Source organism: Drosophila simulans, chromosome 3R (genome assembly GCF_016746395.2).
Source record: "Drosophila simulans strain w501 chromosome 3R, Prin_Dsim_3.1, whole genome shotgun sequence".
NCBI lineage: Eukaryota > Metazoa > Arthropoda > Insecta > Diptera > Drosophilidae > Drosophila > Drosophila simulans.
In genome coordinates, this window is record NC_052523.2 from 19,769,306 (window position 1) to 19,785,360 (window position 16,055).

Below are 16,055 nucleotides of genomic sequence, written 5' to 3' on the forward strand. Positions count from 1 at the left end.
TTTTAAGCGTTCAAATATTTATAAAGCGAAAAATGTTATGTTGACGCGCTGGCGGCCACTTTCAGCTTTTTGGGGGTCAGGAGCTCGGGCGGAGCCGACGAAATGGAGTTCAAGTTAAGTGCCGAGAATTAAATGAAATGCGGAGCGAGGCGGGCCATTAACAGAAGTCCACACTACTTCAAAACCAGTTCACCTAGGAGTCATGACTAGTGACACTAAATCCTGTGGCTCATGGCCTTCAATAAAATCTTCCATAAATTTCACTTTCGTCTTATTTTGCGTGTTTATAGATATTCAAGGTTTGAAATGCAATATGAGTTTTTTATTACATTTTTGAAAAATCTTTCAATTACATTTGTATACTTTAACTGCTGCAATACGACGAAACCCAATTACGTGATTAGAGCATCTCATAAATCTTTAATGTTCCTTTCGTTGGAATGCAATGTTCAATGTAGCACATAATTATTTATTTCAATTCATTAATGCACCCCATTCGCTCATAGCCATGGAATGTCATGTCTAGACGCTCGCATTGTTATAAATTTTAATCAACGCCACCATTTATAATTCCTCAGTGCAGCCGCAAAAGCCGAAACCCCTTCGAAAGAGCTCCTTGGAGCGCCAACAAAGCGGCCATGCATTCTAAATATTGCGCATACGCCGCGTTGTGCATGCACACACAAATGTCAGCGGGATGGGGGAAAGCTGGTAGCTGGTAGCTGGTGGCTGGAAGCTGGTGGTTGGAAAGCAGAAAGCCAAAGGAATATGTGGACTTTAACTAACTGACTATGACTGCAGGCAGTGTCAGCGTTGCGTTGCGGCATTAAGACCTCAGCTGAAATGATTACATGCCTGTTTAGATTTGTCAGTGGGGCATAGAGCCTTTTGGAACGGCTTGGTAGTGCGGTGTGTGGATGGGGAATCGCCTCTGGCAGCCAGCTCATGTATCTCGCAGTTGATAAATGATCAAATTAAGCCTGGCATACAGCCGACCTACATGGCAAGAAGACGGGAAAGCAGCTGCTTTAAACTTCTGCTCGGCGTTGTCTTGCCACAACACAACACTTTCGCTGGGGCCAACAAAGAAATTGTGTATGAAAGACTTGGAGGGTTTTCCTTTCGGCCCCTCCCCCCATCGTTTCCTGGATTTTTCCTGCTTGGCATGCACCGCTCGTCTTCTACTTTTGCTGCTGCTGCAACCTGCTTTACTTTTGCGGCATCTTGCTGCTACTGTACACTACTTTATGCGGCTGCCTGCGAGCACAGGGGCTGGGTTTTGTGGCACAGCACACATACACACACTCTGGCAGAGATAAAATAACACGCTTCATGCTGCCTGGCACTAAACTATTTGGAAAAATCGGGCACGTTTTCATTTAGCTGAGTGCACGCGGCTGCCACAGTTGCCAGCCGTCCAAGTGGAAGGCCATGCTGCCAGGCAGCCAACAGATGCAAATGCAAGTTATCGAGATTTATGGTGAATATTTTGGGCCTGCATGTGCAATAGCCGCACATAAATATCCATTTTAGGAACTCGTCTCTCTCTGTGTGCTTAGTGCCAAGTGCTTGGGAGGCCCATTAGCCAGGATAATGAACGGCAGAGCCTTGACCCTGACTATGTAGACTTTGTCTTCGATTTAATTGTCCTACTGGAATCCAGCACAATGTAGGTCAGCATTTTGGTCTGCCCTGCAGCACCTCCTGGCAAACTAATTGCAATAATTGAGCTGAGCTGGTAGTTTTAATCACCGACATTGTCTATGGGTAAACAAGGACCTTTGGAAGTGACATGTCGCAGACAAATAATTGCAATTGAAACATGTCTCTGGATATATATTATGGCATTATTTACCAAACCTCTATCGATTTGCTCATTTGTGCCCAAATGAATCTAATTGAATTTGTGGCCATTGGTTGAGCATAAACGCTCTAGATTGAATAGTTTCGGCCAACTTTGGCCGTGATTAATTCAATGAAGTCCTTACATTTGTCATTCAGTGCTGGCAAAATTTGAATAAATAATTTGGCCTTTTTTGTATGCCGTTTGTTAGCGAAAATGTTTCATTTTCCACGGCCAGTGCTGTGAATGAAGTCAGTGCCACAGTCGAAAACAAGCATCTAACATATCTCCTCCTCGATGAATGGGCGTGTGTGCAAGTGTGCGGTTGGTTGGTGAGTTGGTGGACGTGTGTATCCTGCGGTTCCCTGAAAATATGAGCTAACTGCCTGCTGCTGAATTTATTTGCGGTTCTGCAGCAGCAGGAGCAGCCCTGCTCCTCTTTATGCAATCCATGTGTTGCGGAATGGAAGAGCTCCTTTTGGCCACTGCCGTTGACAGTTGGTTGCCATTTGCGCCGCAACAGAGGCAGTTGAAAAATGCACTGAATTTCATTTTCCACACTTGCTGGTGAAAATTTAATTTTTCCCAACGCAGCCGCCTTTTCATTCCATTTCACACCCTATTAGTCTAGTCGCGGGCCGGAAAGTGGCGCATTATGAAAGCAATTTTGGCAAGTTTCAAGTTGCCTCAATTTCTGTTAACAAAACTTTGCCAGATGGCTGAAAAAAGTTTACGCGCCACCGCCTAGCAAGCAACTAATTGCATTTTCCCAGATGCAAGATGTGCATTCAACGATATCTTGTCACATACATATATTACCATCAATCATATCTGGGATATTACTAAACAAGTACCAACATTTTAGAGCCATATAAGGCTTTTTTGTTTGCGCATTAATTATGCACACCATGAACCAAACACGCACACACCCTTAAGCGCATTACGTGTGTCTGGCACGCCCCTTTTGACTGCGAATTTAAAATGCAAATTCACATAATGGCGCATATCATAAACACACCTAACCGCACTTTGACATGTGTAACATTTCGACCGCACGCCCACCCCTTTGCCAAAACGAACAAATATTCGGAGGCTGCGACACCTGGCTGCCACTGATTCCATTCCGGTTGCATCGCAAATTCCAAATCCTTTTACGGTGCGTATACGTCATATTTGCCCAATATTGCATCACAAACCGGGCGATGGCTTAATTACGAAATGCAGCTGGTCGATTTTACTCGATCGAAGATTGATGAGTTGGTCATATCGAGCACATAGGACCTGATGTTTCATTAGGCCAAGAGCTCCGTCACGCCCACAATTAAAAGGCTTTAATCTTGTGTCCGCACATATATCCATTAAAGATTTATGGCTCGACCATGTATCTGCCATTAGGCATTCCCTTTGTTCTCGACCGAAACAAAGAATCTGGTCCGTGGGCTTCTTATCTGCCTGTTGGTCTGTTGATTCAGGCAGCCCGTCTCCGTTTCTTTTGTCCTTCGGGCTCCTTGATGCTCTGAGATTCTGAGTGTAAGAGCCGCATAATCCTTTCTGGCAATTAGCTGGCAAATCAATGCCGCCTGTCAGCGCCTATCGGTCGAATCTCCGAGCCACCAGACACGAGTTGAGTTAATTTGATTTATGCTCCGTTAATTGGACGCCCGCACCCAATTGGCCAAAGTGCGAGGGCAAACTGAGTCGGTCCACAAGGAGTCGACATTAATCCACTAATAAAAGCATGAAAGTATTATGTGTAAGCGCGCACATAAACACGTTCGCACACACACGAAGAGTCAGGGTGGAAGGAAATCTTAGGTGGGGTTTTAGTTCACCCACCCACGTGCTCCTGCTCCTCCAGCAGCATCAGCACGTCCTTGACTGAAAAACATTAAATATAATTAGAGTTGTGTTGCATCCCCTTAGCACGCAAACACACAAACACAGCTAAGCTCACACAGGATGCTATCCTTAACAACAGTTGAACATTAGCTGGTGCTTATGACATGCCAGCATCCCTAACAGTTTTCCTTGCACTTTCAGGCTGCCTTGCACTAAAAGAAATATACCTTTAATGTGTGTGCTAGTTATGAAACAATTAGTTTAATAAATATTAATTTGATCTTCCAAATTCGTTTAGCACTTGCCGTTTAAGGAGCATAAAGAACAGTAACCTGTTCTTACCGTATTACCCTATGCCAAACAAGGCAATTTAATCAGTTTTTCCCCGAGTGCCTTCTATTTAATTTACTTGGAAAGTTCTCAATTTTTCTTTCTTACTTCGAATACTTGGGTACTTTGGCAGGAAAACGTTAGGGAATTATAAGCAGCCAGCTTGTTAGTCACACTCGTTTGGCTGCCAGCTCAATATACCATCAAATAGCTGGCCATCAACAAGTCAGCACATGGGGATCGAAAAAGGGGAGCTGCTGAAACAAAATCAATGAAAACAATTGGTGTTTCACCCAGGAGGAAAGCGTGCGACGACAAGGACCAGGACTTGTACTCCGAAATGGAGGGGGCGGGACACAGATTGAATGACTGACAAATGCACTTATCTCCAAGCCAGTTGGCCGAAGCTTTTGGGGATTTGCATACGCAAGAGCCGGCAAGGAAATACACAATAACATGCACACTCGACAACAAAATCCCCGACAAGAACAACAAGTAATCAAACAAAATGAAATCGCAAAAAAGCCAAGTCCCCAAAGTCCTTCGCCCGAGTCCTTAAAATGCATGAATAATAAAGGCACTGTAAATCATCTTCCCCCTTTCGGGCGCTTGTCGCTCGAAAGTATGCAATGAATTTCGAGTGATTGAATTTTGTTTGATTAGAGAATAAGCAAACGTTTGTAGTCAAGCGGACAATATGCCCGCTCCCGGCCACATTGTGCATTCTTTATTGTGCGTATGGAACCCTGAACACACACGACATCGGCGGACATAAATAAATGTATGGCAAAATAATAATAACTCTCGTTGCGACCATAGAAATCTTGCACATAATAAACAACTGCAGCCACTATGCCACTCGAGGGTCCGAAGTCAGTAGTCCTCAGTGCGGATTCCGGACGAGAGGGGCCTTCCATACTTTTTAATAAAAGCAAAATGACCGCAAAAGCTCTGGGGAATTGTTGGTTATATTAAAGCAGGCAAAGGGCAGAATTTCCCAAGTACACATTGAAACGGCCCGCGGGTAGCTCAGCTCAACAAAGGGGGCCGGGCCGAGGAGGCTGGCCGGCCGGGTGAACTCGGGAAAAAATACAATAAAAATTACTCAACCGAATGCATCATAATGTTTATGTCAAAAATGAACAACAGCATGAAAGGGCCTTGGCCAAGTCCAAGGAGCTCAGCTCAGCCAGCTGGCCGGATAGGGCCAAGATGCATTTCCTGTCCCCAGGCGGAGGTCTTTGTTCCAAGAAGCTCCTCCTCCTCGGATAGTAAGGGCTGCAGCTGCAGCTAAGAAATACACTGCCATCTAAATTGATTACGGGCAAGGTATGAGCGAGAAATAAAACGCAACGATGGGCTCTGCAAGTCCGACCTCCTTGGAATCAAAGCCACCTTAAGGCATTTTGTGGCAGCCACAATTAAAGCTGGACCGCAGCTGACAGTCTTTCCGGCTCAATCCATGGCATACCTACCTCCCTACCTCCCCTTTAAGCCACCTCGAATATTATGTTGCACCCGACTGCTCTTGACTGCCAACGGCAGTGCGTTCGGTTGTAGGGTCGGGGTAACGCACAGCTTTTAGCTGCTAAAAACGGCATCACATAATTATGAGGTCTCACTTTCTGGGCAACTCGTTTTTTAACGGATATTATAGAGCCAGCGATTGGTGTGGACATATGAAGGTGACTTTGGTAAGCTTTTTACGTAGAAGGTATAATAATATAAAGAACGTTCTAGCTGAACTGTGCAATAGAGGACTGTCCCATAGGACGCAGTCTATAGAAATGATTTTTAGTTTTCAACCTCGAGGCTTGACTGGATTACTGGGTATTAAGAAGTCCACGTATGGAATTAAGTCCTGAAACATTTGCCATTAGGCAACCTGCTCGACAAGCATCATCTCCAGCTAGCAACCACCCTGCTGGCCACCAAGTGTCATAGAGAAGTGTACTAAAAACAGAGAAAAAACACATTTGGAGCGGCATTGCCGTGCTGTGTATTATTCCAGTGTTTTTCATTTCCTACTCCGGCAAAACGCCGCAAAGCGCCCAAGAGCGCACTTCATTCACACTCGATGCGTACTGCCACTGGCTGGGGCGACAGTTGCCTTTACAGGTGGGCTATGAGGAAAAAAAAGAAGAGCTGGAAATGGGTGGAAAAAAAATGGCTGAAATGAAACGACTTCACTCCACTCCAGGCCGACAGCCACCGGTGCTGTTTTCATGGCAAAATATTTACGATTTGGCATGTAAAGTGGCGTTTCTTGTGCACTTTTCCGGCAAATTCACACCCCCGCCTGAAGGGGCCTCGGATTTAAAAGCCACCCAGCTTTCCACGCCCGGCCTTTGTTTGCGCTGCAATCCTTTTAATGCTCCCGTCAAGTGTTTGCCTTTGTTTGCCTTTGCCGGCGATATTTTTTGTGGTCCGAACCTTGGCGTTGATTAAAATACTCGATTTGGTCCATTTGCCTGATTGCACAGATCACGGATCACAGCAATCATATTTATTTCCATAAAAAATGCACCAGCCCCGTCCATGGCGGTATCTTGGACGGGTCTCACTGGGGGACACTTTTGCTCCCCAGTTGTCCTTGAGCTTTCGCTGTCGAGTGTCCTGGGCATGCCACGCCCCCACTCCCCCAGCGCCCGCCTGTCAATTTGTCTTTTCATTTTTCTTTTGCCGCTTATTTCCTGGCGCTGCCGTTGAATGCATTTTTAATTGGCTTCAAATTTCCGGACGAGCCTCTGAGTAAGACGAGGCACAAAGAGGAGCAAAATGAAATTGAGTTTTATTATTAAGCGCTCGGGTGTAGCGGGCAATAAGCTCTGGAATTGATTGTAAAACTTAAGCGTCCAATAAAACGTTCAACTTGATACCCCCGGTGAGCAGACACCCACGGCTATATACTTATTTTTAACCAGCTCTGTCACATTGAATATTTCACCACTACTGCGAAGCAGACTGAAGCACACTCGTTTTGTAAAAATTTATTGAGTGTATTAATCATGAAGTGTTTTACTTTTTTTGCAGATTTCCCTAAATGTTTTCATTTGAGTGCCAGCGGAATTGCCACTAGGCTATCGAAGCAGCGATGGAATCACTCCTTTGCACCTCCCCTTGCCACTTTCCCATAATTCAGACCACAATTCCCTGACCTGGTCAAACAAACTTTGCCGGACGGTGGGAAATCTTTGAACTATGTCTGGGGCTGGGAAGTGCTTGGCCATTTCTCTCTTTCCCCAAGTCTTAAAATCGCACTTTGAACCACTTTGGTAGCGTTTATTGATTTCGATGATGACCCCAAATTGCGGCAATGAAAGTTGACCACACTGCTGGGGCCTTGGCCATTCCAGGTGGGCGGAAATGAGGAGGGGCTGATGAAGAGCAAGGTGAACACGAGCCGAAGGCCTTGACATTTTGCGGGAGCTTGGCAAAGTATTTAATTAAAATGAAACGCAATCACACCCGCACTTAGGGTGGGATGCCCATATATACAGTATGTAGATATATATACGTATATGCAGGAAGCTCACTTAATCCATCTGCACTTCAGGGGAATACCTTTCGCTGCCGCATTTTGCGGCAATAAATTCAAAACCAACTGCGTATGATGCTCAACAAACTGGTAACTAACATGCACACACACACGTGTCAAGAGGGTCGATATGCACACTCACACACACACAGGCAGCCCAGGAACACTCATACGCAGTGTGGCCCAGTGCAGTGCTGATCTCTCCTGTGGGCTCCTCTGCACATTTTTGTTACCAAGATTTTAACTGTCAGCAAGTTGGGCGACTTAATTTGAATTTACGGCACCGCCAGGGGCGCGTCTCTCGCCTCTCTGTCGCACACTAGCCCCACCTCGCTCGCTCTAGCTCGCTCTCTGGGGGGCCTAGCTATTATTTTGCACAAACAGTATTAAATACTGGGTTCCAGTTGTGGTCCTGGTCCTGCTTCTATCTCTTTTCTGGTCTCCAGGTCGAGGTCCGTCCAAGTAAACCTGTGTTCGTGCCTGCTCCATGGCCCACTGGGTCTTTGGGGTGTGTTGGTTGTGTGTGTTCCGGTGTTTGGTTGTGCGTTGTGTGTGGGTGACAATAATATTCAAATTCCACTCTGTTGCAGTTCCACTGCCAGCCTGCTGTGGGCGGTGGGTAATGGCCGCTGGGCGTGGCAATGACACTTTTACACTCCATATATCTGCCTAGGAAGTCGCCACTAGCCTGGTTACCCTTTCAACTGCACTGCAAGAAGTCTCTTAGCTATTTAACTCAGTTTAAAAAAAACATTAAATATAAATAATATCTGGGAATGGTTATGACAAATGACTGTAACTGCCTATATACTTTGCTTTATTTTAGCTCATATTATATTAGCTCATCTATTAAATTTGCTTGAGATATTTAAGCTGGTAGTCTATAATAGTGTAAGACCTAGATAAACAGTCTATTTGACCCATTTAAATCTTAACTTGTTTCCAAGTCTAACCAAACCATTTACTTGCCCCTCAGCCATAAGTAGAACCATTTTATTTGGCTTGCAGTAAATATAAATATGCTTGTGGTGTATTTATCGCCCCGGCATGGGTTTCTGCGAGTGCATTTCTCAAGCCCCGCTTGCGTTTTCATATTTATGTGTCTCCTGATAGCGGCGCTGCAGTCAAAAGTTTTTCTTCTAGCACTCGGTTCGTTCGTGTGCGCCTGTGTATATGCTAATACTTTAGCGCACATGGCAGGGCGCTATTATCGCGACTGCCACTTGGGCGTCGAACTTCCGTTTTGCTCCTGTGGCGCTCCTCCTTTCTGCCCCTCAATGGAGCGGATGGAGTGGGGATGCCGGGTGGGCTGGAGCACTGGAGGACTGGAGGATCTCCCGGCACTGAGCTCTCAGCACTGAGCCCTCAGCTCGATGGCAGCCCAGAAGCATTTGCAATTTCGGTTTGCATTCGAGAGCTACAGTTTCAGTGCTCACTCAGCTCAGTCTGAATGTTGTAAAATGAATTTTACTTCATTTTGATATGTTCTCCCAGCTGGTTTTAGCACCAAGCACATAAATACTTGGGGGATGTGTGGGGCGTTCAGTTTGTTTTGCCACTATCGCAATGATAATAAATTTTATTAATCTCGCCGTCGCCCACACGCGGAGTAAAATAGATGGAGGAAGCTCCCGCTCCCACTCCCTCAGCCGACTTCTCCGCTGATCAAGTGCTCAACTAGTCGAAGGCATTTGTAAACGCGGTCGCCAACAAGAGCGAAGGATACAGGACGAAGAAGGCGTCCTGCCACTTATTTCCATTTACATTTCGTGGCAGCTGCCGCCAGAAGACACTGAATGCCGCTGAGGCAGTTGCAGTTGCAGTTGCCATTCCAGTTGCGTTGGCGAATTTATTATGTAATTATTGTTGTGCATTCTAATTGTGTGCAACATTTATTTGACTTTCATTTCCCACGCTCGGGGGTTTTTTGCAAATTAGCTGAACGCCAATTAGCGGTGCTGAGGACAGCGAAAAACATGTTTCGATTATCACTTCAACGAAATTTGAGTGTCAATGCTGCACTTTCTTAATTGCAAGCTTGATACAGGCATCCTTTTCTCTACACAATTTTTAAATCTTTCACTTTAATAATGACCTCATTCTGTTTCCATTAGCTCCGACTAACCCAGTGCAACTTCAGTTACCAAGCTAATCAGCCCACTTTCAAAGCGGTCACCAGAAAATTAAGCCACCACTCTCTGAGCGCACCTAAATCCCAGGGAAATCTCTGCACTAAAAAGCGGAGTGGAATACATATACATGTGGCTACGGACCCAACTGGCTAATCAAAAATTTATTTAATTTCTTGGCCACTCAAAGGCTGGCCGCAGTGAAAGTGCGTCCGCATTCTGACATCCCGATGACCCGGCATCCTGGATGCCCCCGAAGACAAGAGGCGGTGGCCAGTAAATGCCGGACATCAAATTTAATGATGTCAACCATGAGTCGCTGCGATGTCCATGTCCTGCGTTGCAACTGCCATCTGAATGCGGGAAATGCAGTCTAAAAACCAACAAATGCCGGAAATGCGACGCTGCAGCTGCCGTTGCTGTTGCGATTAAACTTTCCGCATTAAATATTTCGTCCGGACCGAACCGGCAACGAAGTTGGTTGCTGGTTGCAAGTGGAACTGGGACGCCGGGCGGATGTTGCGGCTGCCTTTTTCGCCAAATCTAATTGCAAATTTCATGTAGCCTCGGCTCATGGCCCACGTCCCCGCCTCTCGCACCCGTCGATGCGCCACGCCCACTCGACAACTATATAAACATTGTGGCCACTGGCAACTGGCGTTTTTTTTTCTTGTCCGCGTTTCCCGTATGGCTGCAGTAAATCATGAAATTTATTTAGCAACATGCGCGCGTCCAGAAGCGCCGCAAAAAGCCGGCTAAATAAATTGCACAAATGCTGTCCGCACTTCGAGTGGCAGTGGAGGCCATGGCAACTTCCTTTTGACCAGCTCCCGGCTCCTGGCCTTCCCGGGGCGGAGTGTCATTAATTTTGATGTGTTTTTAATTCGGTTTTGTTGGGAAAACTCATTGACAAAGGCTCGAAAGAGCACACGCCTCAGAGAACGAGCGAGCGAAAGAGTGCAGCATGGAAATGCTGTTTGGGATTTAATTAAAACTAATGAAAACTTTTGTGCCCACCCACTTGTTCACCCTGTGCAGCCCAGTAGTCAATCTTGCAATTTCTGGCCAACGACAAATGACAGGAGGCAGGCAGGTTTTTAAGGTCCTGCAGCAGGACGTCTGCCAACTGGCACAAGCCAAGCCCAGCACTTGGCCGACATTTCACCAAATCCAAACCGAAAGAGGGGCTTTTCGGGTGCGGCACGGACTTCGGATTCGACCTCCGGGCGCATTGACAGAAGAAAGTTGAAAACACTTTGGCCACAATTGTGCAAACCGAACAAAATGAGCTGCAACCACGCACTTGAGGCCAACTCGGAAATGAGCAATGAAAGTGCGTGGCCATGCAATTAGACAACTCCTCCAGGAAGTGGACAAGATGCAACTTTTATGCAGGGAAGCACTCCAGAGAGGTGCACGAGTTTAGGTTGGAGGACTTTGGCGCTTGAATATGATTAAATCGCTTTAATTACAACACAATAAATTAAAATACGAGGGTAATTGAAAATGTGAATGCCGATAACATCTACATAATTATTGTGCATTTTGTGATGAATTTAAAATGGCAAATAAATAATTGAAACCACTTGTTTATTTGCGCTGAATAAAGAAAAAACAAATATTGTTTGCGCTGTGAAATTCAATGGGCTTATTCATAAAATATAAATAAAATGGGATCGAAAACAGCATATTGATCTTATAAACTGGGTTTCAGACTTGCAATTTTATTAATTGACCCTAGCTGAAATAAATCCAAGAGACCATTAATAACCAAAATGTAGGTTATATTTTAATTAATGGCTTATAAAAATATAATTGTTTTGTATCACTGAATATTTTATATTATGACCGCACTGTATGCATTTGTAGAATTATTACCGTTCATTAGACTGTGGCAACTGATATATTTTTGCCTAAAATATCCATTCAAGATCCTTTTGAATAGCCAGCATATGAATTTGTAAGCCTTTATCGGCAATTCCAATGTCGATAGAAAATAAATGGCTTTCAAACAAATAATTTGGGGAATGGTTACCATGCGCCCTAATTTTTCTTCCTGCCGTGGCAAAATTTAACAGGGGTAGGTACCCTTAGATAGGAGCAGGGCCTCTTGCGCACAAATGGTGGTTTGATCCTGGAGGACGGCGTTTCGCGAAGGGACATCGGCCCAATGGAGCTTCCTTCGATGCATCGTGTGGTCGTGGGCAATGGAGAAGTCTCCACCAGTCCACCATTACCACGGTATAAAATGTTGATAAATGGAGCGTGAGAAGTTCTTTGATTTTCGGCATGCGTCTCCTTTATTTCGTGGGATTTTAGTTTTGTAATCGCATAAACTGAACAATTGGATGCACTGCCAGTTGGCTTAATGTTCACCATGTAGGAATAAGAGGATCCCTTCTTCAGGACATTACTGCCCTCGTGTTGGAGCTGCAGTTTCACGAGAAGATCGCCAATCTGGCTGAAAATCTTATCAGTCTCTGAGATAACTTTCACACATTTTCCTCCCTTGGCAGTTAATGGTAGAGGTTTCCTTTCGCTAACTGCTGATTTGGTGGAAACCTCAGGATATCTAATCTTTTGGTTCTTTTTAGGTTCAATTTCGAAGGTGTCTTGTCGGCGAAGGCCTGAAAGTGGAATCAAGCTTGTGCAATTTGACTGCGGAGTTGGTTCTGCTGATCCAATTTTCACAGGAACATTTTTCATCTGCTCTAGCGTGCAGCAAATCTGTTTCATACCTGCCATAGTTCGAAGCAATAGTTTGCTGTCTTCTATTGTCATGTCGGACAGGAGATTAGAGGTAATGGTAATGGATGTATCCTTCTCCCACTCCAATCCAGCAATACTAAGAGTCTCCAGATCCTCCTTGAAGCGGCGCTCACTCTCTGCTTCATTCAATTTAACCAATGCCTGAGAGCTTAGGTTAATAGGCATATCTAATTCTGGTGGTGGTTCTATATCCTCCAGGAGGGGAAAACATTGCTGCTCTATATCTGCCTGAACCCTTTTCATCCGTTCCTTTTCTATGGAACTAAGTATTGCTTCCAAATCTGAACGATCTGCAGAATTCGCACAGTCTACCAAGATAAAAGGCGCAGCCTGATCATCTATCTCTTGGGATTTGGCTTCCACGTTCAGTGGAATAGCCTCCGTGTTGACAACTCTCGATGGTTTAGGTGGTTCTACTTTTGGTGTCCGATCTATACGACCCTTCCTCTTCATGACGGCTGAAAAAAATAATTATTAGATAACAAAATATTCCTTTTTTTAATAATTATTAAACATTTTCCACCATCACATTTTCATATAGACAACCTAATTTTTTATCGTGCACTTTTATATGTATCATTCAATCGCATCTCAAATTAGCAGCGCCAATCGCATTGTGCTGCACTTGATTGTGGCCAAGTCGGCAAAGCCGTGATTAGGCCAACAAGAAACACTCACCTGGTCGCCAGGAACTCGACGCAGCCACTCCCACGGTTGTTGTTTCGCTGTTGGCTCGGCTGCAAACAGAAATTTAAATCCCTCAAAAGTACTCGGCGAAGAAAAACGAAATTGAAAAGGATAAAAGTTTTGCGTGCCCCAGAATCAACAGGGACGAACCTTCAGCCCCTGATCCAGCTCCTGCTCCTGAATTTCGCTCCTGCCCTGGCTCCTGGGCACTTGTAGCTGCCTCTGGCCAAAAAGTGGTGGATAGTGGGAGGGGCGTCGGCGGACAGGAACACAATCCGTAAACCAAAACTTTATTTTGTGCTGATAAAAACTTAAATGTTGCTGCCGCTGCCACGCAATCGTAAATGTTTGATATCCCCAAAGGTTAACAATTTCCGTTGCCGCTTGGATCTGCTCTGCTTGGGCCCAAGTTAGTTTTCTTTATTTTGTTTGCCAAGAATTTTGCGGTTGGCCAACTAAACCGCATACACACAGCTGGTGTGGGAGTGTCTTTGGGCTGTCTGTTCGACTGCTGGGAATGTTTTTTCTTTGTGTCTAGAATGGGACCCGGAATACGAATAGGGCCCCTGCTACTTGGGGAAAGGCATACTCTGTTCAATTTAGATCATCGGTGTGGAGCTGAAGGAATGGACAATCCCGTATTCGGGGAGCTGGTGTTCTCAAATTTTGATATTCCAAATGGATCTTCGAAAGTCACTGCGCCTGACAACTCCGGCAATGCTTTGGGGGCTCAGAATATTTACAGAATATAATAATAAATTGTAATTTAAAAATAAGACAACCAACGTTTTGCTCCCCATCTAATACTTTCCCAGTCATTTACAGTTTAACAGAACACAAAGAAATATATGAAATTTCTTTCTCAAATTGTATAAAGAATTTCTAATTTTAATAATCAACTCTGAATTCAAAACTTTGATTTCCCTAAAAATTGTAGGAGTAAATGCTTCTTTAAAACAAAGCAAGTTAAATGGCAAGGATGCTATTACAATTCTCAGAATTTCAATTCGAATGCGATGCAGTATCATACCAACAATTTAATTTTTAACTGAGCAACTGGAGGGCAGAGCGCCAGAAATGTCCTTTCTCTTAAGCTTACGATATTCGCAGCGCCGCTCACAGGACTAAAAAGCTCTCTTTCTCTCTGCCGCCCAGAACATTTAGTTCCGAGGACTCGGCTCGAAGGGCACACGACGATTCATAAACAAATCGAGCTGCTCCTGGCCGTGGCGATTCAGTTGAATTCGTTACGAGCTGGCGAAAGGACGTGCTTGGCGGTCGTCGTCGTGGAGGAAAGCAATCATATCGAGTGGCATTCGGTGTCTGAGGTCGAAGTTCGTGTGTCAGAGTTTGGCCAAGACTAAGGCGCGAAAACACATTTGCGGCGAGTGCGATTTTGTCGAGCTGTATACTCAGTGTTTTCCATCGAGCTTTCTTAGCTTGCTAAAACGTGTGCGGGCAATTAAAGTTTCGAGCGTCACACTGACTGATGGTCGCGCAAATGGCCATTGCAAATTGCATGTTTTCGTGGCGAGGAGTGCATGTCGCAGCATGACACCGAGCGCCCAATAGCAAATGCATGTGAGCCAGCCGAGGAGGGCTTAAAGTGTTTTTTGGCCAGCCCTTGTTCGCCAAAGTGGAATTATCGGCCAGCAAGACAAACGGCACGCAAGGCCGGGCTAATGAAAACCCCATCAAAGGCAAGTGCAAATTTGTGCTAGGGGTTGGGCAGGAAATCTAATTAAAGACGAAATGGCAAATGCGGAGCATAAAATAATTGCAAACGTAGATGAAACCTGGTGGCAGCATGTGAGTCCCAGGAAATGGGTTTCGCTTGACAAAAAACAAAACCCCAACCACACAACCGAAAGGAATTCGCATACATATCAAATTTATGAAAGGCAACCTCACACACACATTTCCACATGTGGCTGTGTGTGTGTGAGTGAGTGTCCTGGCCAGAGCTGAAATTTATTTATTTGTTTTCCTTACTTACGGGGCAGAAGGGACAGGAAAAAGTAAAACTACACCGGCAGCTGGGTTGGGAAAAACTCTAATAAAAACAAATGTTGAACAATAGATGTGTGGCACTTTAAATTACTGAAATATGTTCACTAGTCTTGCAACTTTCGGTAACATGGTACAAATGATTGCCTATAAAATATTATTTAACATCAGTTCAATCATTTTTTGATTATCCAATGATTAGTTTTTGTGGCAAAGTTCATAAATAAACACTTGCCAAGTTTAGTTCGTGGGCGCTGGAAAGAGATATCTTGTAGATTTTATTCATCTTATTCAAACTACAAGGATACAATAAAAATAGTAAAAAGCTACTAGAAACCACTTGGTTAGGGCGCGAGGAAATTTAATTCCCTGGCAAATTTAAGTGACGGCTATTAGGGAACATCCTGGCGAGCCCTAAACAGGATTCGATTCCCGTCCCCTCGTGAACTGAGCCCCCTGGGTGGTCGCACATTGCGTGTGCCGTAGTTGGGCGCAAACAATGCATATTCTAATATGCTAAATGGTTGCCATTGTGGGCGAACCACCCAACCACCCACCGTACTACAACCCACGAGCCACAACCCACTGGCAAAATTATTGCCGGGGCGCGCAAACAAAGCACTACGGTTAGGAAAACAATGGCTCAGTGCCGCCCAGTTGAGTGTGGCTCAGTGGAGCTAGGAGTCGTCATAATTTCAATTAAAATTCAATTGAAATTATATGCAAAAACAAACAATGGTGTAAATTGTGGGGCTGCTGCCGGAGCACCCATAAAAGTCAATTAAATTATGCATTCGGCTATATTTATCAATCTGTGTGCCCAGTCCACCCACTACCCATTATTTTATGTACTTTAACCTTTTCTCGGTATTATTTTTTTTCCTGATACCCTTGCGATTGTGGTATTGATTCG

The 16,055-nt window shown here is 44.8% G+C and overlaps 1 protein-coding gene across 1 annotated transcript; it reads right to left on the reverse strand.

Moving 5' to 3' along the window:
- Positions 1-11,369: 11,369 nt before the first annotated feature.
- On the reverse strand, positions 11,370-13,853 carry LOC27206434. Its single transcript, XM_016174862.3, has 2 exons — positions 13,127-13,853; positions 11,370-12,906 (listed from the first exon to the last, which is right to left on the reverse strand). The coding sequence occupies exon 2, from the start codon at positions 12,899-12,901 to the stop codon at positions 11,723-11,725; it is 1,179 nt and encodes a 392-aa protein (XP_016035899.1). The 5' UTR covers positions 12,902-12,906; positions 13,127-13,853; the 3' UTR covers positions 11,370-11,722.
- Between the last annotated feature and the right edge of the window lie 2,202 nt (positions 13,854-16,055).

Excerpts from the sequence above, each read along its gene's own strand:
- LOC27206434 (XM_016174862.3), bottom strand. The coding sequence starts at position 12,901 with ATGAAGAGGAAGGGTCGTATAGATCGGACACCAAAAGTAGAACCACCT.